We start from the raw sequence: 22,590 nt of genomic DNA on the forward strand, positions 1-22,590 counted from the left end.
TCGGACTATCCCCATCCCATCCTTTCCCATAATGCTCCCCATACTAATTCGTTTTCTGGCTCTCTCCCTTCTATTCACAGACAATACCCCCCTTCCCCCCTCTCCCAACTTCACACCACTGCACACAACTCCCCCCTCCCCCCTCCCTACCGACCCCCAAAAATAGCCCAGCTCCATCCCAGGATCTCAGGCCTACCCACGTCTGGACCTGCCTTGTATCCGAGGACAAGGACCCCGCGGGGCGTCACCTATCTAACAGTGACCTAACTAAGTATACTACTATTGGGTTCAGAGGGTGCTTCCTAGGAGCTCCCAGTCATCTGTTTGGGAGAAGTGCATTCAACGGGACCCGCCGTCGGATACCCTGACTTCCTCCCCACAAGTACAATATCGTTCTATATTCCAGTCCCAATGTCATAACTATGGCACCACGGGTGCCTCTGCAACGTGCTACTTATCTCCAGCCGCTTCTGTCTGGACATCCGGTTCCCGAGGTCGACCCTGCATATCCAGCCACTCCATCGCTTCAGTCGGCGTCTCAAAGAAGAGGGATCTATTCTTCTAAAACACCTTTAACCTGGTGGGGTAGAGCAACATGTAGCGATGGCCTGCTTCTCTAAGCCTCCTTTTCACTGATCCAAAGTTCATTCGACTACGCTGTACAAGCAGCGTATAGTCCGGATATGCCGTTATTTTCGCTGACCCCCTTTCTATCGTACCTCCTTTTTGGAAAAATTTGAGAATCTTTTTGCGGTCTCGATAGTTCAAGATCTTCGCGATCAACGGCCGCAGGGGGGCTCCCAGGGCCGGTCTCCTGGTCAGGGCCCTATGCGTCCTTTCAACCGCGAACCCCTGGGTCAGCTCCCCGCCTGTAATCTCCTGCAAGAGCATGGTTTCAACGTATTCCGTGGGGTTCGTTCCTTCCATTCCTTCCGGAACACCCACTATGCGAATGTTGTTGCGTCTGGCGTGCCCCTCTGCCTGCTCTGCTCTGTCCTCCAGATTGCCCACTCGTTGCACAAGGGCATGAAGCTCCTCAGCATGTGCATTGCACGCCTCCGTGGTCGGGGTCAACTCTTTCTCCAGTTCCCCAGTGCGCTCCGCGATCGTTCGCACATCCTGTCGCAACAGGTTCACCTCTTCTTGGACCGCTCCGATCTTGAGGTCCAGACCCTCCTGCAGCTCTTTCATGGCCAGGCCCAACTTCTTTTCTCAGGCCACTTTCAAGTCGGCAATTGCTGCCAGCACCTCCTGGATAGTACCCGGTGGGCCCGTCATGGCCGCAGGGGTCTCTTTGCTCTTACCCCTTCCGCGTCCGGGGGCGACCTGGCGTAGGCCTCCATCGTGGGCTGCTTGATCCGGGGTCGCACCACCTTGGAAGACATCCTGCCGCGTCGGTTGGGCAAGATCCCGCCGTGCTCCTCTGTACAGCACTGTCCGCGTGGTCACAGACCACCCACTGCCGTCCCAACCTGCGCCCGTCTGCCACACGCGCCCAGCTGTGTCTCCGGCGCTGCAGAGCGCCTCACGGGGTCCGCTCGCCAGCCGCTCCTCAGCAAGGCTCTGCTGAACTCGGGTTCGCTCTGCTGGCATGCCACAATCCAGGGCCTCCTCAGTGGGGGCCCGCACTTATGTCCTTGCCACCAGCTAGAATTGAATGCAATGCGTCTCTCTAGCTCCGGCCGGCTCTGTCTTCCTCAGCTCCACGGACCATTTATGGCAGGTAAAGGTCGAGTCAAAAACTGAGAGGTGAGTGATTGCTGAGGTGAAATTGTTAACCGAACTCCACCCAGGGAGCAATATATTACTGCATTCAATTCCACGAGCGGCCATCTTGGGTGCTGCCCTTTCACTGCGCGACCGCCACCTTCTTCGAAGTCCAGTTCTGAGGTTATGCAATCTCGCTGGTGGGGAGGGCACTCACCATGTGCCCCCCTACTTTCATGCACCCTTGGATGCACCGTGGACTCGAAAGTCCGCCGAAAACCATCACTTCTTCCCAGGATCAAAATCAGATCGTCGGGAGCTCCTCCAAGGAACGTCCCCTCACGTAGCCATCAAGCCACGCCCCCCATGGGATAACATGGTTAGGTCCGACAGAGAAAGACCAGCTGGCGAGCGACCGCCTCAAGTGATATTAACTTTGCCTGATTGGATTATTGTAAAATTAAAAACTATAGTTCCTGAAAAAAGAATAATTTGGGACAAGCTTACGGGCTGTGTCCAAGGAAAGTCTGAGGGTGCTACCGAGTTCTTCAATCGGTTTGAACAGGTATTTTCAGATTTCAGTGGACAAGACTTAGGCACAGAGTCAGGGAAAAGGCTGTTTGTCGACAAATTTGTACGTGGATAGCTGCCTGACATCCAGTTACAGATGATGTCCTCTGAAAGCGCTTGGCAGGCGAAGTCTCAATCAGAAGTACTGCACATGGCTCAGTACTATGAAAATCGTGTAAATACTGAAAAGGAAAACTCGAGAAAAAAAAAGGGTGACCTGAAAACAAAAGTACTATTGCAACAGATTGTTAGAAACCCTAGAGGGGGTAATCAATTTAGAGGTCAATACATTCCACAGGGAAGTACGCCCCTGGCGCCGGTAACCATTAACCAGTGTGCCTATTGTCGACAGGAAGGTCACTGGTGCGCACAATGTCCGACCTTGCAGCAAAGGTCATTTGGGAACATGGGTAGACGATCCAGAGGTCGCCCAGGTGCAGGGGGCCCTGGCAGAGGTCAGTTTGTGCCAGAATCACAGCAACCTTCCTCATAGAAAAACAAGTTTCGAGTGTGGATAATAGAAACATTTTTAATCATCCTTCTGCTGCGTACCTCTCTCAAGAACTTCCTTTTGACGACATTTTGTTTCGTTAGGATTGCCCGAAGCAGGATTTGGAACCAACGTCTATTCCCGTTCATCAGAAAGGTCCCTACATTGAGATGGCGGTGGGAAATAGGAAGCATCTATTTTTAGTAGATACGGGAGCACAAAAGTGTTCCATTGACCATTCACGGGTTCCAAACATTCTCCTGTCAGGGCAGTCCAACGTCTCCGTGGGTTTTCAGGCACACCTGTAGTTTGTCCTGTCTCTTTGCCGGTACCGATAACACTGGGTCCCTTCACGCAGCAGTGTCCATTTCTACTTACTACGAACTGTGGGGAGAATTTGCTGGGGTTAAATTTGCTCAAGGAATTGAATGCAGTAATATATTGCTCCCCGGGTGGAGTTCGGTTAACAATTTCACCTCAGCAATCACTCACCTCTCAGTTTTTGAGTCTACCTTTACCGCCAGAATTCAGTAACATTCCGGAATGCTTATGGCCAATGATGATAATGATGTGGGCATTCTTCAAATTGAACCTGTTAAAATTATTCTGAAACATGGAGTAAAATTGCCTCGCATCCCGCAATATAAGATCTCAGTTGAAGGCGAACAGGCTTTGAAATGTATAGTTTCTGATTTTGTACATCGTGGAGTAATTGAGGAGATTACGGGTAGCATATGTAACAGCCCGATTTTGCCAGTATATAAAAAAGGTGATAATGCGATTCCTTTTCGATTTATAATTGATTTGCGTGCTATTAACACAATTGTGGCTCCACAATTTCCCATTGTACCTGATGTTACCACGATACTAACTATGATTCCGGCTTCTGACACTCACTTTAGCATTGTTGACCTTAAAAACGCGTTTTCAGTATTCCTCTACATAAGGATAGTAGGCATTTTTTCGCGTTTACCCTAGGTGGACGCTCGTTCACATTCACTCGTGCACCACAAGGGTACACTGAGAGTCCAAGTATTTATAGTGGAGAATTGAAAGAGCAAATCGATACTCTCGAGTTGCCTACTACTTGCACATTACTACAGTATGTAGATGATCTCCTCTTGGCTGCTGATCCTGAGAGTGCCTGTAAAGAAGGCACCATTTTTTTGCTTTGTCATCTAGCAAAACATGGCCACAAAGCTTCACTCAAAAAATTCCAATATTGTTGTCAGGAGGTCGCCTATTTAGGCTATCTCCTGTCAAAGGAGGGAAGAAGGTTGACACCTGAACGAATAAAAACTATTTCTGGCATGTCTGTCCCAAATACGCAGAAAGAAGTTAGAGCCCTGATAGGTATGGCTTCTTATTGTAGATTGTGGATCCCTAACTTTTCGTTAGCGATTAAACCAATGCTGGCTTTGACAAAAAAGGGCATTTCTTTGCCATTGCCATGGACTTTGAAACACCAGACAGCATTTGATTTGCTCAAAACCGCGTGTTCGGCGCCGGTTTTAGGAACTCCAAATTATGAAAAGGCCTTCGTGTTGTATGTGCATGAACGTGATGGATGTGCTTTGGCTGTGTTAATGCAGGAACATGGAGGGAAGAATAGGCCGTCCGGCTATTTCTCATCCGTCCTTGAACCTGTTGCATGCGCTTTGCAGAGATGTTCGAGAGCTGTCGCTGCTGCTGCTGCGTCTGTAAAACAGAGTGAGGGAATGGTCCTGGGTCATGCGTTAACCCTAATGGTACCTCACTCTGTAGATATTTTATTGAATAGAACTCAAACGCAACACCTTACTTCAGCACGATTGACAAGATACGAATTGATCTTGTTTGCTCCCCACATTCAAATTCAGAACTGTTGTGTATTAAATCCCGCTGAACTTTTACCTATCCCGCAAGATACTGTTGATGGTGACAAGACGTCACATGATTGCCTTTATACCAGAGAACAAGAGACTAAAGGTAGAATCGATTTTAAAGACACGCCTTTGAATAGTCCCCAAGGAGAGCTATTTTGTGATGGCTCCTGTTTCAAACTTCCAAATGGTACATCCACGGCTGCTTATGCTGTCACCACCTTAAGCATGATTGTGGAAACCAAAAGAATAATGCATAATTCCGCACAGGCCGCAGAAAGTATAGCATTAACTCGAGCTTGTGAACTTTCTGAAGGGCTTACAGTGAATATATATACCGACAGTCAGTATGCCTTTGGGGTAGTTCACAACTTCAGTAGGCTTTGGAAAGAACGAGGTTTCTTGACCTCACATGGCACAAAAATACAGCACAGCACTTTAATAGTGCAATTACTTTCAGCGCTCGCGCTCCCTGTTCAGTTAGCCATTGTAAAATGTACAGCACATCAAAAGGTTACAGATGATATAGGAAAAGGGAATGCTTTCGCTGATCAGATAGCTAAACAAACTGCTACTGATCTTAGTTCAGAAATGTATGCTGTAAGGGAAACTGTAAATGTTTGTACTTTTGGTGAAAGTATCGATTCTGTAAAAGATATTCAAGCAGATGCTACTGCAGAGGAGACCAAGAAATGGATCGAAGGTGCAGGGAGATTGGATGGTGATGGGTGTTGGGTGGACAATGTTGAAGGAAAATGGTTACTCCAAGATGTCTACATTACAATGATGGTCATTATAGCTCATGGTCCGACCCATGTCTGTGGGCGTAAATTGACTAAAATGTTACATAGTGTATGGGCCAATGATAAAATGTTCTAAATTGCAGAGCGCTTTGTCCAAGGTTGCATAGTCTGCTTGCAGCACAATGTAGGAAAAGGTACCTCGACTCCAAGAGGGAGTTTCGCTCCACCTTCTGTTCCGTTTGAGGTCATCCACTTTGATTTTATTGAGATGGAACATTGTAACAATCGTAAATATGTACTGGTTGTCATTTGTGCATTTAGCAAGTGGGTTGTGGCCTTCCCTGTTAGAGATGCAACAGCCATAACCACGGCAAAAACTCTGTTGAAGGAGTTCTTTCCTAGGTTCCGGCTGCCGAGAGTCTTCTGGTCGGATAATGGGCCACACTTTATCGCTGCCGTAATCCTACAAATATGCAAAGGATTGCAGATTGATAAACAGTTCCATTCGGCCAGACATGCCCAAAGTGCCGGATTAGTAGAAAGGCACAACGGCATTATAAAGAACAAGCTCACTAAGACGTGTGCTGGCACCAAGTTAAAATGGCCGGACGCCTTACCGATTGTGTTGCTGTCGATGAGAACAACCCCTCAAACTAAGACTGGGCTCTCTCCCTTTGAGGTGGTAATGGGGAGGCCTGCTAATATTTGGGGTATGCCAAAGAGTCACTCATTGCAGGATATAGAGAATGTGCTTCTTTCAGATTACTGTAACTAGTTGACTAAAAATCTATTTTCAATTTATCACCAGGTGCGAGAGGCAATACCTGTACGATATGAGGGTCCTGGTCACAGTCTACGACCAGGGGACTGGATCCTCACGAAAGTTTTTGAGAGGTCGTCTTGCCTTTCACCTTGGTGGAGGGGTCCCTACCAGGTCCTGCTAGTCACCCAGACTGCTGTGCGGGTAGCAGGGCGAAAGAACTGGATTCATGCAACGCACACCAAACGGATCCCGCAGCCCGTGCATACGATACAGAAGACACAGAATCCCTTTCCAACGCTGTAACCAACGTGCCCGAAACAGCAACAATCGATAAGAGAGTATTGGAGACCATTCCAGAGTTCATAAGGCCAGACAAAACGGCCATCTTGTCTCCGCACTCTCCAACAGTGGTACCTCCGGATCATCCATTTTCTGATCCCATTTCCGTTCACTCGCCACCTCCAGTGGGAAGTGACTACATACTTTTTTCTGACCCTTCAGCACCGGAAATTGTGAAATATAATTTACGTCCAAGAAGATAGACGCATGGCACGGTTTGACTGTGCGATTGAGGAAATCATTTGTGGGCTTGCCTTTTGGCCCGACTGTACGAAAGGATTCTGTTGGCTAAGGGTTGTGGGAAAGACATTAAGAAGACGCGCGACTGGAGTCGCCAGCAAACAACTAATTGGTGTTTTTCGATTGAAGACTACGATGCTTGCACCCGCTACCACTCGCACTGAACTTTTAGATAAATATGTGACTAGCAGAGACAACGATCAAGCGTGTAAGGGGACCCCGAAAATGTATTGTTGCCTTTTAGTAATAATAACTGGGTTTGTAGTAACTATTGGTTTTGGGTTATGGTACCTGGAGGAAGCATATCCGCTAGAGGAATTTTTACCTGTTGAAAATGTATCTGTTATACCTACTCCTTCCTTGCAATTGCATACCTTGTCGCCTAGAGATTCTTCGCATAGACGGAACTAACAGAATAATACTCTTTTGTTAAAAATGAATGCCACTCATGCAATTTTTAATAGGACCAACTGCTGGATCTGCTCACATTTACCGCAACATGGGGATAAGGGGCTAGGTTGGTACATTCATCCCTTACCTTTGAAAACTGCTTGTTATGCTTCTCTTAGAGCACTATTCTCTGGCCGTTGGAATGGCAGCATCTCAGGGAACTTTGATGGTACAAATTTAAATAGTTTTGAAAAGAATGATTTGACGCTCCTGGGATGCTTGCTTTTTGCAAATAGAAGTAAGCCAAACGTTGCTTCTGTTAGGCCCTCTGATAGATTGTCTCGTCCTTTCCAGTCTTTGATCTCTTTCAAAATGGCTCCTATAGGCAATAAGGATGCCACGCCTCCATCTTATTCTGTTAACCATAGCCCCGATTCAGTTTCCTTCTGCATACAGAGGAATGGAACACAGTCAATAGGTGATTTTAGGAGATGCGCCAACGTTGCGAATTTGACTAGTGAGAACAGACCTCTGTATGTAGGTGAACCTGTCTATTTCGTTTGCGGTAATGTGGCATTTCCATGGTTGCCCAGGGATTGGCAAGGAACCTGCTATTTAGGGATTCTATTACCTGGGGTATTTATTGCCAGTACTGCAGAAATTTCGAAGACTCATCCACAAGGAGATGTGAAGGGGGATACTCCAGCGCAAAATCTAGGAGACATTATGAAATCCTTTGTGCCAGAGTACTGGAGAAAACCATCAACCGGACCACTGACATACTCTATAATATGACGTTAGAACAGAAAGCGATAAGATTAGTAGCTCTTCAGAACCGGATGGCATTAGATGTCATTCTGGCAGAGCGTGGAGGAGTATGTCAATTAGTGGGGTCCGCTTGCTGCGTTTACGTACCAGACTCCTCTCCAACGATCTTTAGGGCGATCCAAAATCTACATATTCTTAGTTCGGAAGTACATGTTCCTGAGGGAAACTGGGAACTTAGTACATGGTTTTGGGACCTCCTACGGTCATGGGGATGGAAGTTTTCGGCCCTGCTGATTATCTTGGGTAGTTTTCTAATCCTTTGTTGTTGTATACAGTGTCTCCCTGGTATATGTTCGGTATTAGGGGGGTGTTGCGCGCAAGCAACAAGTGTATTAGGGCATAAAATATACGCCCCAGATAAGGTTTCCAAGGAGTATGTGTTGAAAGAAACTCTAGTGTCTGATCTGATGGCAATAGCTATGTCTGATAATGATTTGGGGTATATAGACGTTGAAATGTGGAGTTAGTCGTAAAGTGATTGGAAGTAGTTTAGTGCTTGGCATAGGCCAAAAGGAGGGTTTGGTAAAACTGATATAATATTGTTTTATCCTCATTGTATATGTTGGCCTATGCCTGGTCGCTCTGCGAGGAAATCCGCATCGCAAGGTCGTAACCTTAAGTTAATCGAGCCTCCATTTTAGGTCAAAGCCGCCATTTTAGTTATTCGTGCAAAGTCACCCTGTGGCCGCATGCACGAGATATGTAAATTAGGAAATGAACCTGGCGCGACCCTAGCCCAGTACATGATTAACTTGTAGGAGGCTGGACATCGTTATGAAGAAAACTGTATAAATATGCTGATGTCCAGCTAGCAATTCCTGTTCACTGCTCACATTGAACCTTCTGGTGGTCTCTGTGAAGTACTGACGGCCAAATAGCTATTTGTGTACTTTGTTTTGTAAACTGCTCAGTATTGCAATAAAGATTCTGGGAATCTTTACAAGCCCGTGTTGGTGTATTTCTCTTTGCATGGTGTAAAAGCCTTAATATTGTATTTTCTGATTCCACAAGTAAGCCTCCAAAAGGTCGCCCTTTACTTCCATGTTTGCAGTTTTCATGTAGATACTATAACCATCGATAACCAATGAGGTATTCAGCCAGGTTTCCTGTAACAGTATCACACCCTCCTCTGACCATCTTGGTTAACAGAATATTTGATGTTAAATTTTTTCTCTTGCTCTGTTGTGCTCGTTTGCATATAATTGTATATCTCTAAACCTCTAATTAGTAATTCTTCCCATCTCTCATACACCCATTTTTCAATTAATTCAGAATTAAAATGCACTGCACATTTACCACCATTAGTTTATAAAACAGGTGCACACATTTTATATCTGCAGTCGATATTAGTCTCAATACGGGTATCTGCAAAAGTATACCTAATAACCTGGACTGATTCAATGGTACTCTCTTCTCCTCGTCACGTACTGACTCCGCAATCAAGGGTCTGGGGTTACCATACACCAATTCTTCTCGGTTTTTGTAAACCCATGACTTCTGGTTGTACCTTGAATGTTTTTTCGGGAGACACGTGCTGATTTTTTCGTGCACTTTCAAAACCTTATTGTTTACTCTTTCATTACACCTACACACTCTTTGTGTTCCCACATCCTCCTTGTGAGTCACTCTAACTATTTGCACACTTCCTTTTGTGTTTGTTTCACTATTTATAGAATGGGCCTCGTTATCTGTCTGATTACTTACATTATATAAACCAATTCCTCCCTGAACCGATCTCCTTGCTCTGGTCAATTCTGACTCTAAGGGGGTATGGTTCTGTGAGTCGTCAATTAAAATAGTGTTTTTTAGTGGGTTTTTTTGGTCTTTGGTGCCCTTTTCCGAGTTAGAGCAATGTCATCTCCTTCAGTCCTTTTTGATGCATTCAAAATCGCTCTTAGGAATTTCCGGGATCCTTTATTCTGTGCATACCTTCCTGCTTTACAGTTCTTTGTCTTCTTTCGTTTAACCTTTGTGGTCCTTGCCCAGTCTTAACTACCGCTCCCAGGGGACCTCCTGACTTATTCTTAGTTGTGTCTAAGTCTTTAGTAAGATACTCTGTAACTGCTATCTTATGCGCGGCCGACAGATTTTCCATCTCCCTATTTCTAGTGACCCCATTCCTAAAAACCAATTCCATGATTTCATGAGGCTATTGGAGTTAGCTCTCACTGTATCATACATTCGTATGCATGACTGCAGCGCCAGACTTAGAGCTATCAATGGGCTGTTCTTTCTGCTAAGGAACTCCCCCTTGCCAATGTTATGCTCGCTCTCCTCTCCGCTTCTAACAACACAGGTCCTGAAATTTCAATGTCCTCTGTAACCTCAATATTAGCACCTGTGATTAGTTCTGAAGTCAATTGGCCAGTCGTGGCTGCATCACAATACGTTTTTGGCCAAGTGTAAAGACTGGAGGGGGCGTCTGTACTCCTGCTCTCTATATGGCAGGGGAGAGGCACAGAGGACCTCAGCCAAGATTCTCTATTTGGTAAAACGTGGGCGAGCAATCAAGGCTTAAGCTCTCAGGAGGTGATGCGGTTGATTCTTAAGTACAGTGTAGTCCCCAAACACCCACAAAGGAATGTCCACACACTGTATTAGTGAAAACACAGTCTTTATATAAGTAAGGTTCAAGGTTATATACACAATCAAAATAACTCACTTTGTGCTCAGTTAATCTACAATGGCAAATATATACACAGCTCTACGTTGTGCCACAATTACTATCAGATTTCATTAAAGTGCATCAACTGAACTTTGGTCAAATGTCACACAAATCAATCAATAAAGGGAACCAACAGTAGACATAGGATGAAGGAGTTAATTAGATCAATAGGCAGAATATACTACAAGCCCAGTCCATACATTGTTCAATGTGTGTCTTATTTCCTTTTACAATTGTTCTACCACACCAATGTACCTGGAATAGCAGAGTTTGACATCCGATCGTTGACAGATCCTTTTTGAGCGGCTCCCTTTAAGGCAGGAGCCACGGATCATCGAGATCCCACGAGGAAAAGGGGTGAACACTGTTGTTGCAGCCGCAGCTTCAGTTCTTGCGGTGCTTGTTGATGATCGGTTGAAAACAAGCAGAGGCGTGCAGTGCACCTTGACAACAAGTGTTCATTGCTGCAAGGAGTTAATGAAGAACTTTGGCCCAGCAAGGGCGTTGAGTCGTCAGCGTCTCTGTGGTCTTCGGGTGGTGGGAAACCCACCGGCAGATTCTCCTCGGTCATTGGCAGACTTGACTTTTTCCGGCAGGACAAAAGCAGTCGACGAGGATGAGCAAGGGAGTCCTTGGATCAAATGTCTTAGGCAAAGGAGCCCTGTGGCTCCGGTCGGTGAAGGCGGTCGTCAACGGTGATGGACTTCAATGTAAGGCGCTTCACTTTGTGATTCTGCGGCGGTCCCCGTCTCTGGTCGGCAGCCTTTAGAGGGTCTGACGTCCAGGGAGCTTTGGCAAAGATCAGCTGGTGCACGATGGTCCCTCGTAGCTCGGGAAGAGGTCTCCTAGCCAGGTCCGCTCTTGGATTAGTTCCTTGAAGGCACAGCCGCTTTCAGATTAGCGATGGACAGCAGCAGCAGTACTTCTTCTAGTGGCCTTCAAGGTTAAGCATCCGTTTTGACTTCAGCTTCTGAATGATTTCTAGCAGTGAGAGGTCCCGGGATATAATATTCTGTCTCTCATCCACACTGCTGGCTCACACTCAGCAGCCAATCATACAGAAGGGCATTCAGGCAGTCAGTCAGCCACTCAGGCACACAGTGCATTCAGGCCACACTCCTCCCTCTCAGACACTCACAACAAGGAATGTGGATTGGGACAAGTACCCAGCCATTCAACACTACACACTGCATTCATACCAGTTTCAGGCAGAGCAGTCTCAGTCTTTGTGTCTCATACCAGAAACTAGACAACCACAACAAGAAGTGCATATTGGTCACAAACTACAGTCACCCAGGTCCCACCCACAGTTGTACCCACAACATACAGTCACTGGGAAGGCTCCAGTCAGTCTAGCTGGGCCTTCACAACAACACCATATATGGAACTTCCACCCAACAGCCAGTCAGGGGGAAGGGACAGAGTCCGGGCTTCCCAGGACTTTGGGAAAACAAGGTAACAGGCAATAGAAAGCAAGAGGCCACAGGGGCCATCTTGTTTTCTATCAGGAATCAACTGTTTCCAATGCCAGGGCCTGGGTATCCCAAAATGGAGGATACTCAGCACACCTGTGAAATTCTGCATGGAGCTGCCACCAGCCCATACCCTGCTCTGTGGGCCACCCGCAGGTGCCCAGAAACAAACACTAGGGGCACAGGGTTGCACCCCCACCCATGGGTGCCATAAGGGTATCCCATGGGTCTGTACACCAAACCGCAGTTGAGGAAGATTCTCGTTTTCCACCCACCCACCCTGCATAAGGAACAGCGGGACGGCGAGGCAGTGTTTTGGCGACCAGTGACAAGAGACAGACTCCGAATGAGCCATAGAAAAGCCGGAAGCGTCCTCACTCTTCTCGGGACCAACGACCTTTTTATGCCAAAAAGAAGACATGTCTCATTCTGCACCTTTCTGGGTGGGGGCAAAGAGGAATGAGCAAGTATGATGTATGATGGTACATAGATGGACAAATGCCCAGGTTATCCCTGTCCTGTCCTCTCTGCAGGCCTGGTTCAGATCACCTACTGAAGCCGGGGAAAACAGACTCTTGAAGCATTGTATCTCTGCCATCTTTACTGGGTTCCTCGTCACAGCTGATATGAAATAGGCATTTATCTATAAGTTCATGAGGTCCCATCCCAGATGCAGGCTATGTTGCGTACCTTGCTTTCCATTGCAAATTTGTCTTCAGATGAGGTGGGTGGGGGTGGGGGTGGGAGGGGTGATAGTGAGGAGGGTTCTTTGTGCAGCTGAAGCAGGCTGAGGATTTGGATTTAAGGGTTATCCCCCCTAAGCTCGAGGCTATTGAGTCCCATCCACTTCTCTATGGCTTAGAGTCAGTTTGGCGAATTGGTTTTATTGGCATGTTGCCCTTATGTGGGTTTGCTTGCCATCTGCATAGACGTGGCATAAGAATTCATGCTTTCGTAATGGGGCCATGATTAGTTTGACATCAATCTTGAAAAGGTGGAGACGAGGGGGCGTGCCCCACAGGACTGGGTTTGAATGATAGGTGTCCTCCATTCAGACAAGAAGACCTTCAACCACCTCAGTGCGGAGCTAAGACGCTGGACAGAGGGGGCTCATGTTACTGTGCAATGGGCCCATACCTGCCAACATGAGCCCTTCCAATCTGTTGTTTATCTTTACATTCTGGGACGTGTAGTCCAAGTTTAATAATGGGAAAAGTGGAACTACATGTCCCAGAATGCACAGAAAAAGCCCAGGACTGGCTAAGCCCCTACAGATTGGAATGGGTCACGTTGTGAGTGTGTTTTCTGGGGTGGGTGAAGAAGAGGCTTGCAAAGAAGTGTGTTAGACGTTGTGTGCATACGTGGATGTGTTGAAAGGCAATTGTGTGCTGAGGATGTTGTGCTTAAGGGAAGTCATGTCTTATACCGATATCCTCCGGAATCACTGACCAGGGTGTCTCTCCTTCTGCAGCTCATCCAGTCCAAGGAGCCATTGAAGGCCCGGGATCATGACGGCGAAAAGAAAAACAGGAGCATGTGAGTGACATGTGAGACAAGGATGATGATTTGTTATTTAAGTGCTGAAGATAGAACATATTTACATACAATTATCAACCAACCGAAGTTGATACTCATGTATCAGCCTCGGCAGGATGAAAGGTCCTGAACAGCGCTGCAAAGCTCAACCAGTTCATCCCTGATCGGCATTAGGCTCCCAAGCGTAACCCGCCTCACCAGCAGCCACGCCCACAATGCTCGATCGCGTGACCCATATACGCGTACCACGCCAGCTCATGGCAAAACTTTCCCCGCTCAGCTATCAACCGATCGCCGCGCACTCCAGCAACAAAGTCTCAGAACTTGCAAGGACGACACCTTAACCACTGCACCAGACATTGGCCATAGACCACCCCAAACCCACTCAGCAACGGCCAACCACCATGCTAATGCTAACTCACTAGTTCACAGGCCCGCCGCTGCCACACCCCATCACAACACATCCCTGAGCACACGATGGATTCACAAGGTGTGCACCAGGCAGTCTCAAATCACTGTCAGAAGGCCAAACTAAGCTCCAGGACTATCAGGAGCCCCCCCCCCACCTACCAGCATCCACCACAAACAGAAATGCCCACCTCCATTCAAGAGTAAGCGCCAATCACTCGCCCACCTCTTACTGTTCCCAACAAGCAGCTACCATCATGTCCGCATCCCACCGGCAGAGCACAGCCAACATAAACCCAACTCCCATGCAAGTACCCTCAGCCACAGGGTACAAGACCCGGGCAGCTGTCCCCCCAAACACATAAACAGCCACCACAATACCCCAACCTCCTGCTGCTGCTAGCAAAGACTGCTCCAAACACCTTGTGCCCTTCATCACCAAATTCATTAATGCCTCCTTCACCTCCAACACTGTACCAGCTAGCCTTAAGGATCCTGGATCCACCGTCTACTCAAAAAGCCGTCACTTGACCCCTCCAATTCAAACAACTGCCGCCCCATAATCACAGTACCTTTCTTGCTGAAGATTGTAGACAGAGCAGCATACAATCACATCCAATCCTATCTTGAAACCAACCACATTTTACGTATTCGCCAATCAGGTTTCCACCATGGCCATGGTACCGAAACTGAACTATTAGACCTCAAAATCTAACTCAACGCCTTCCGAGATGAAGGCAAACCAGCCATCCTTCTTCTGTTAGACCTATCAGCCACATTCGATTTAGTAAACCACTCCACTCTATGTCACCATCTCATCAACTCAGCAAACTTCTCCACCAATGCCACCTCCTGGATAGCCTCACTTCTAGAAAACGGAACTATGTGGGTCTTCCAAAAAGGCTCCTGCGTCTCTCCTTCCGTCTATAGCATCTTCACAAAACCACTGCTCGACATACTGGATGAAGCAGGCATTTCTTATACTGACTATGCCAATGACACTCAAACTCTCCGACCCCAGTCAGGCTGCTACAAAAGAGACTCACATCTGCCCAACAAAATGTATTATGCAATAAAATCCTGGATGGCCTCAAACTACCTCTGTCTAAACGATGACAAAACTGAGATCTTATTGGCAGGCCCACCTGCAATGCTACAGAAACTTGGCCCCCAATACACTGCCTTCAACATAGACGGCATCTAGATCCCAGTCTCATTCGCAGTAAAAACATTGGGGGGGGGTCTAGCTAGACTCGGCCCTCTCCCTCACCCAACAAGTAAATGCTGAGGCATCCTCAGCAGCATATATAGCCAAGCTTATCAATGCTGCAAGACAATTCCTAACCCCCGAAAGCTGTGCTACCGTCGCCAGAGCCACCACTGGAGCAAAGGTTGAGTATTGTAATAGTCTCTTCGCTGGAACCTCAAAAAAGAACATCAATAAACTCCAGGTCATTCTTCCCTAAACATCCCAAAGAGAGACCCCATTTCCGCCGCCAGGAGAAAAGTGCATTGGCTCCCCATAAAAAGAGAATCATTTTCAAAACACTCTCCATGGCTCACAAATGCCTGAGCAATTCAGCCATGCAATACCTGGCCTGGAAAATTGTAAGAGCCAACGCCAACAGACCTGTTAGAGCCATCTACGCCCACCGCCTCACTGTACCCAAAACCAAAAAAATGAAAGGAGGAGGGTCAGCTTCCCAGCGGTTGCAGTCAACCAACGGAACTCGCTCCCCTCGGAAGTAAGGGCGGAGAGCTCCTACTGGAAATTCCGCAAAGCACTGAAAACCTGTCTGTTCACCTAATCTGATTAACCCACTAAGCGTCATAGTCACTTACTCGCCCATTAGATTGCCCAAGCCCCCCCCCCACTGTGATGTTGTAACCTGTTGTATTTTTTTAAGTATGTATCATGTAACTGGTTTATGCAACAGCGCCCTGGTGCCTCAGGTTTTGGGCGTTTTACAACTGTAAAAATAAAAAATAAATAAAAAATAAAGGCTGAGTTGTCCTTGCCGGGATTTCAACCTGCGACCTCCAGATAACACGCAAATTACAGCAGCGAGCCCTCTTTCTGCTAAGCTATTTTATGGCGCAAACATCACAGACGCATACACACCAACAGAGACATTTGAGACACACAAATGAACACCTAGGCATGTGAGAGGCACAACTGAAGTGCCAGGCATGTGAGAGACACAGGACCACAGACATGGGACATGTGAGGGACACACCCAAACCCTCCAGGAACGTGAGACACATAAGAGACTGCAGCAAACCTCCCAGACATTTTGGTGATGCAGAAGCGGAGCCAAAGACATGTGGGCGACAGCACCAAGTCGCCCCGGCTGTAAGAATGCACCTCCAGTGGTGTGTGTGTGACACAACATTAGAGACGTGAGTCAGCTGAAAGACAGCACCGAACCTCCCAGGCATGTAAGGGACACATCACCAGTGTGAGGTGACATGTGAGACACCACTGAACCTCCCAGGCTTGAGAGATGGGTAATACCTACCATGCATGAGGGGGGCACAGCAGCAGGGCCATGCGACACTGGAGACACAGCCGAAGCCTTCAGACATGTTAGACACTCACCAGACCATCCCTCTGACATGCAAGAGTCACACCTGAAGGAGCACCCGACACGCCACAGATGTCCTCTGATATGTGCAGACATACCACCAAAGTCCACCTAATTGTTGGAGGCAAAGTAATGATGGCCTCAGACCTGTAATACATAGATCCACACACAAAGCCCACGCACATTTGAAAGACACACCAAGGAAGCCCTCAGACACATGAGGCACACACACCAGTGACGCCCTTGGACATGTGAGTGATGCACCACTGAGGGGAAACAGACACAAGACCACCAAGCAGCAAGGACGCCTTCTGACATGTGAGACACACCGAAGCTCTCAGTTTGATATTACCAGGCTGAATGTATACATGCATAGATTACTGGATGAAAGTGTAAACGCTAAATGGATGCTGGATGAATGAGATCATGCAGACGTAAAGGTGGGTGAATGCATGATTGAATGAAAGCGTAAGAAACACACATTCTCATAATATTTTGGTAGATGTAGAAACTGAATGTAGATCATGTGTGATAGAAAGGTGCTATCGCATTCGTATTTTTCTGAAACAGTTTTAATGTTACTAGACATTTCTGAATATATATTATAAATGGTTTCATTTCTCTGCACCTTATTATTTTTTAAATAATTCATATGTACCCTTACAAAATATATTTTAATATTTCTTGCTGTCATACTAATTATAATATATCTAATTTTAAAAAGTTCTTAAATACTTGTAATTTGTTTAATAATATTGTTTACAATTGTAGATTTTTTAAGCTTACATGTGTCTAAAAATGTTCAAAATATATTTTAATATTTATAATTTGTATTGCTATCATATGCTCCCTAGATACTCTTTCCAAATGCCAGGCAGTGCCCTCACATGCCCAAATAATTCCCTCGAATGCAGGTATTCCATCACGTGCTCGGGTACTCCAACCAGCTTACAGCTATTGTACACGTCTGCCCACAGGCCAGGTGCGCCCCTCTGATACCGACACATGCATGAGCACGCCCACACGCAGACATAGTGGCAGGCACGCACTCACCCCATGGCCTCACACATATATGTTGAAAAGCTTTACTACTGCTCTCATCACCAGCATAGTGGTCTTCCATATTCAGGCACATACATGCACACAGTGGCACACTTACACACACACACTCGCTAACATGCATGTGCAAACAGCAACACACAAGCACGATTTTGAAGAGAGTTCCAATCAACTGTCGCCTCAGAGCAGCTGCACGCAAAAGCATTCTAAGATAGAACGTTTGTCTGTTACCGCGTGCACCAGCACTCGATAACAACACGTGTTCCTTCCTGCACATAACAGGTAACATGTTAGGAATATGGTATAAGATAATACATACACACGAGCGGAATTCTGTGAAGAAAATACTGACATTTCAATATTTCTAATGAAAGTGACTGTATGATGTGTATAAAAAAACAACTTAAACTGATAGAGCACTAAAAAGATAGCGCCTATACAGACACATTAGAATACAATAACCCAATAAGTTTAGGTTAAAACGATAGGTGCAAACCAACACAATGAAATACAATTATCTAGTCATGCACTACCTAGTCATGCACTACATAGTCACGCACTACCTAGTCATACACTACATAGTCATGCACTACCTAGTCATACACTACCTAGTCATACACTACATAGTCATGCACTACATAGTCATACACTACATAGTCATACACCAGAGAGGCATACACTACCTAGTCATGCACTACCTAGTCATGCACTACCTAGTCATACACTACATAGTCATACACTACATAGTCATGCACTACCTAGTCATACACTACATAGTCATGCACCAGAGAGGCATACACTACCTAGTCATACACTACCTAGTCATGCACTACCTAGTCATGCACTACCTAGTCATACACTACATAGTCATACACTACCTAGTCATACACTACATAGTCATGCACTACCTAGTCATGCACTACATAGTCATACACCAGAGAGGCATACACTACCTAGTCATGCACTACCTAGTCATGCACTACCTAGTCATGCACTACATAGTCATACACCAGAGAGGCATACACTACCTAGTCATGCACTACATAGTCATACACCAGAGAGGCATACACTACCTAGTCATGCACTACCTAGTCATGCACTACCTAGTCATGCACTACATAGTCATACACCAGAGAGGCATACACTACCTAGTCATGCACTACCTAGTCATGCACTACCTAGTCATGGCTACATAGTCATACACTACCTAGTCATACACTACATAGTCATGCACTACCTAGTCATACACTACATAGTCATGCACCAGAGAGGCATACACTACCTAGTCATGCACTACCTAGTCATGCACTACCTAGTCATGCACTACCTAGTCATACACTACATAGTCATACACTACCTAGTCATACACTACCTAGTCATACATTACATAGTCATGCACTACCTAGTCATGCACTACATAGTCATACACCAGAGAGGCATACACTACCTAGTCATGCACTACCTAGTCATGCACTACCTAGTCATGCACTACATAGTCATACACCAGAGAGGCATACACTACCTAGTCATGCAATACATAGTCATACACCAGAGAGGCATACACTACCTAGTCATGCACTACCTAGTCATGCACTACCTAGTCATGCACTACATAGTCATACACCAGAGAGGCATACACTACCTAGTCATGCACTACCTAGTCATGCACTACCTAGTCATGGCTACATAGTCATACACTACCTAGTCATGCACTACCTAGTCATACACTACTTAGTTATACACTACCTAGTCATACACTACATAGTCATACACCAGAGAGGCATACACTACCTAGTCATACACTACTTAGTTATACACTACCTAGTCATGCACTACATAGTCATACACCAGAGAGGCATACACTACCTAGTCATGCACTACATAGTCATACACTACATAGTCATACACTACCTAGTCATGCACTACCTAGTCATACACTACTTAGTTATACACTACATAATCATACACTACCTAGTCATACACTACATAATCATACACTACCTAGTCATACACTACATAGTCATACACTACCTAGTCATACACTACCTAGTCATACACTACATAGTCATGCACTACCTAGTCATACACTACATAGTCATGCACCAGAGAGGCATACACTACCTAGTCATGCACTACCTAGTCATGCACTACCTAGTCATGCACTACCTAGTCATACACTACATAGTCATACACTACCTAGTCATACACTACATAGTCATGCACTACCTAGTCATGCACTACATAGTCATACACCAGAGAGGCATACACTACCTAGTCATGCACTACCTAGTCATGCACTACCTAGTCATGCACTACATAGTCATACACCAGAGAGGCATACACTACCTAGTCATGCACTACATAGTCATACACCAGAGAGGCATACACTACCTAGTCATGCACTACCTAGTCATGCACTACCTAGTCATGCACTACATAGTCATACACCAGAGAGGCATACACTACCTAGTCATGCACTACCTAGTCATGCACTACCTAGTCATAGCTACATAGTCATACACTACCTAGTCATACACTACATAGTCATGCACTACCTAGTCATACACTACATAGTCATGCACCAGAGAGGCATACACTACCTAGTCATGCACTACCTAGTCATGCACTACCTAGTCATGCACTACCTAGTCATACACTACATAGTCATACACTACCTAGTCATACACTACGTAGTCATGCACTACCTAGTCATGCACTACATAGTCATACACCAGAGAGGCATACACTACCTAGTCATGCACTACCTAGTCATGCACTACCTAGTCATGCACTACATAGTCATACACCAGAGAGGCATACACTACCTAGTCATGCACTACATAGTCATACACCAGAGAGGCATACACTACCTAGTCATGCACTACCTAGTCATGCACTACCTAGTCATGCACTACATAGTCATACACCAGAGAGGCATACACTACCTAGTCATGCACTACCTAGTCATGCACTACCTAGTCATGGCTACCTAGTCATGCACTACCTAGTCATGCACTACCTAGTCATACACTACTTAGTTATACACTACCTAGTCATACACTACATAGTCATACACCAGAGAGGCATACACTACCTAGTCATACACTACTTAGTTATACACTACCTAGTCATGCACTACATAGTCATACACCAGAGAGGCATACACTACCTAGTCATGCACTACATAGTCATACACTACCTAGTCATGCACTACCTAGTCATACACTACTTAGTTATACACTACATAATCATACACTACCTAGTCATACACTACATAATCATACACTACCTAGTCATACACTACATAGTCACACACTACATAGTCATACACTACCTAGTCATGCACTACCTAGTCATACACTACTTAGTTATACACTACATAATCATACACTACCTAGTCATACACTACATAGTCACACACTACATAGTCAGACACTACCTAGTCATGCACTACCTAGTCATACACTACTTAGTTATACACTACATAATCATACACTACCTAGTCATACACTACATAATCATACACTACTTAGTCATACACTACATAGTCACACACTACATAGTCATACACTACCTAGTCATGCACTACCTAGTCATACACTACTTAGTTATACACTACATAATCATACACTACCTAGTCATACACTACATAATCATACACTACCTAGTCATACACTACATAGTCACACACTACATAGTCATACACTACCTAGTCATGCACTACCTAGTCATACACTACTTAGTTATACACTACATAATCATACACTACCTAGTCATACACTACATAGTCACACACTACATAGTCATACACTACCTAGTCATACACTACTTAGTTATACACTACATAATCATACACTACCTAGTCATACACTACGTAGTCATACACTACCTAGTCATACACTACATAATCATACACTACCTAGTCATACACTACATAGTCACACACTACATAGTCATACACTACCTAGTCATGCACTACCTAGTCATACACTACTTAGTTATACACTACATAATCATACACTACCTAGTCATACACTACATATACACTACGTAGTCATACACTACATAATCATACACTACCTAGTCATACACTACAGAGTCATACACTACATAGTCATACACTACCTAGTCATGCACTACCTAGTCATGCACTACCTAGTCATGCACTACATAGTCATACACTACCTAGTCATGCACTACCTAGTCATACACTACTTAGTTATACACTACCTAGTCATGCACTACATAGTCATACACCAGAGAGGCATACACTACCTAGTCATGCACTACCTAGTCATGCACTACCTAGTCATGCACTACATAGTCATACACCAGAGAGGCATACACTACCTAGTCATGCACTACCTAGTCATGCACTACCTAGTCATACACTACTTAGTTATACACTACCTAGTCATGCACTACATAGTCATACACTACATAGTCATACACTACCTAGTCATGCACTACCTAGTCATGCACTACCTAGTCATGCACTACATAGTCATACACTACCTAGTCATGCACTACCTAGTCATACACTACTTAGTTATACACTACCTAGTCATACACTACCTAGTCATACACTACATAGTCATACACCAGAGAGGCATACACTACCTAGTCATACACTACTTAGTTATACACTACCTAGTCATGCACTACATAGTCATACACCAGAGAGGCATACACTACCTAGTCATGCACTACATAGTCATACACTACATAGTCATACACTACCTAGTCATGCACTACCTAGTCATACACTACTTAGTTATACACTACATAATCATACACTACCTAGTCATACACTACATAATCATACACTACCTAGTCATACACTACATAGTCACACACTACATAGTCATACACTACCTAGTCATGCACTACCTAGTCATACACTACTAAGTTATACACTACATAATCATACACT

At 45.4% G+C, this 22,590-nt stretch overlaps 1 protein-coding gene across 5 annotated transcripts in view; it reads left to right on the top strand.

Annotated features, from left to right (window-relative positions):
• The window catches only part of LOC138447877 (regulator of G-protein signaling 8-like), a 658,995-nt gene that overhangs the window by 180,326 nt on the left and 456,079 nt on the right, over positions 1 to 22,590 (top strand). For all 5 annotated transcript variants that reach the window (XM_069604341.1, XM_069604343.1, XM_069604346.1 and 2 more), the window contains one exon: positions 13,541 to 13,605. In XM_069604341.1, coding sequence (XP_069460442.1) covers positions 13,541 to 13,605 — 65 coding nt within the window. The remainder of the gene's footprint in view (positions 1 to 13,540; positions 13,606 to 22,590) is intronic.

Source organism: Ambystoma mexicanum, chromosome 3q (assembly GCF_040938575.1).
Source record: "Ambystoma mexicanum isolate Mex_15411 chromosome 3q, UKY_AmexF1_1, whole genome shotgun sequence".
In the NCBI taxonomy this organism is placed as follows: domain Eukaryota; kingdom Metazoa; phylum Chordata; class Amphibia; order Caudata; family Ambystomatidae; genus Ambystoma; species Ambystoma mexicanum.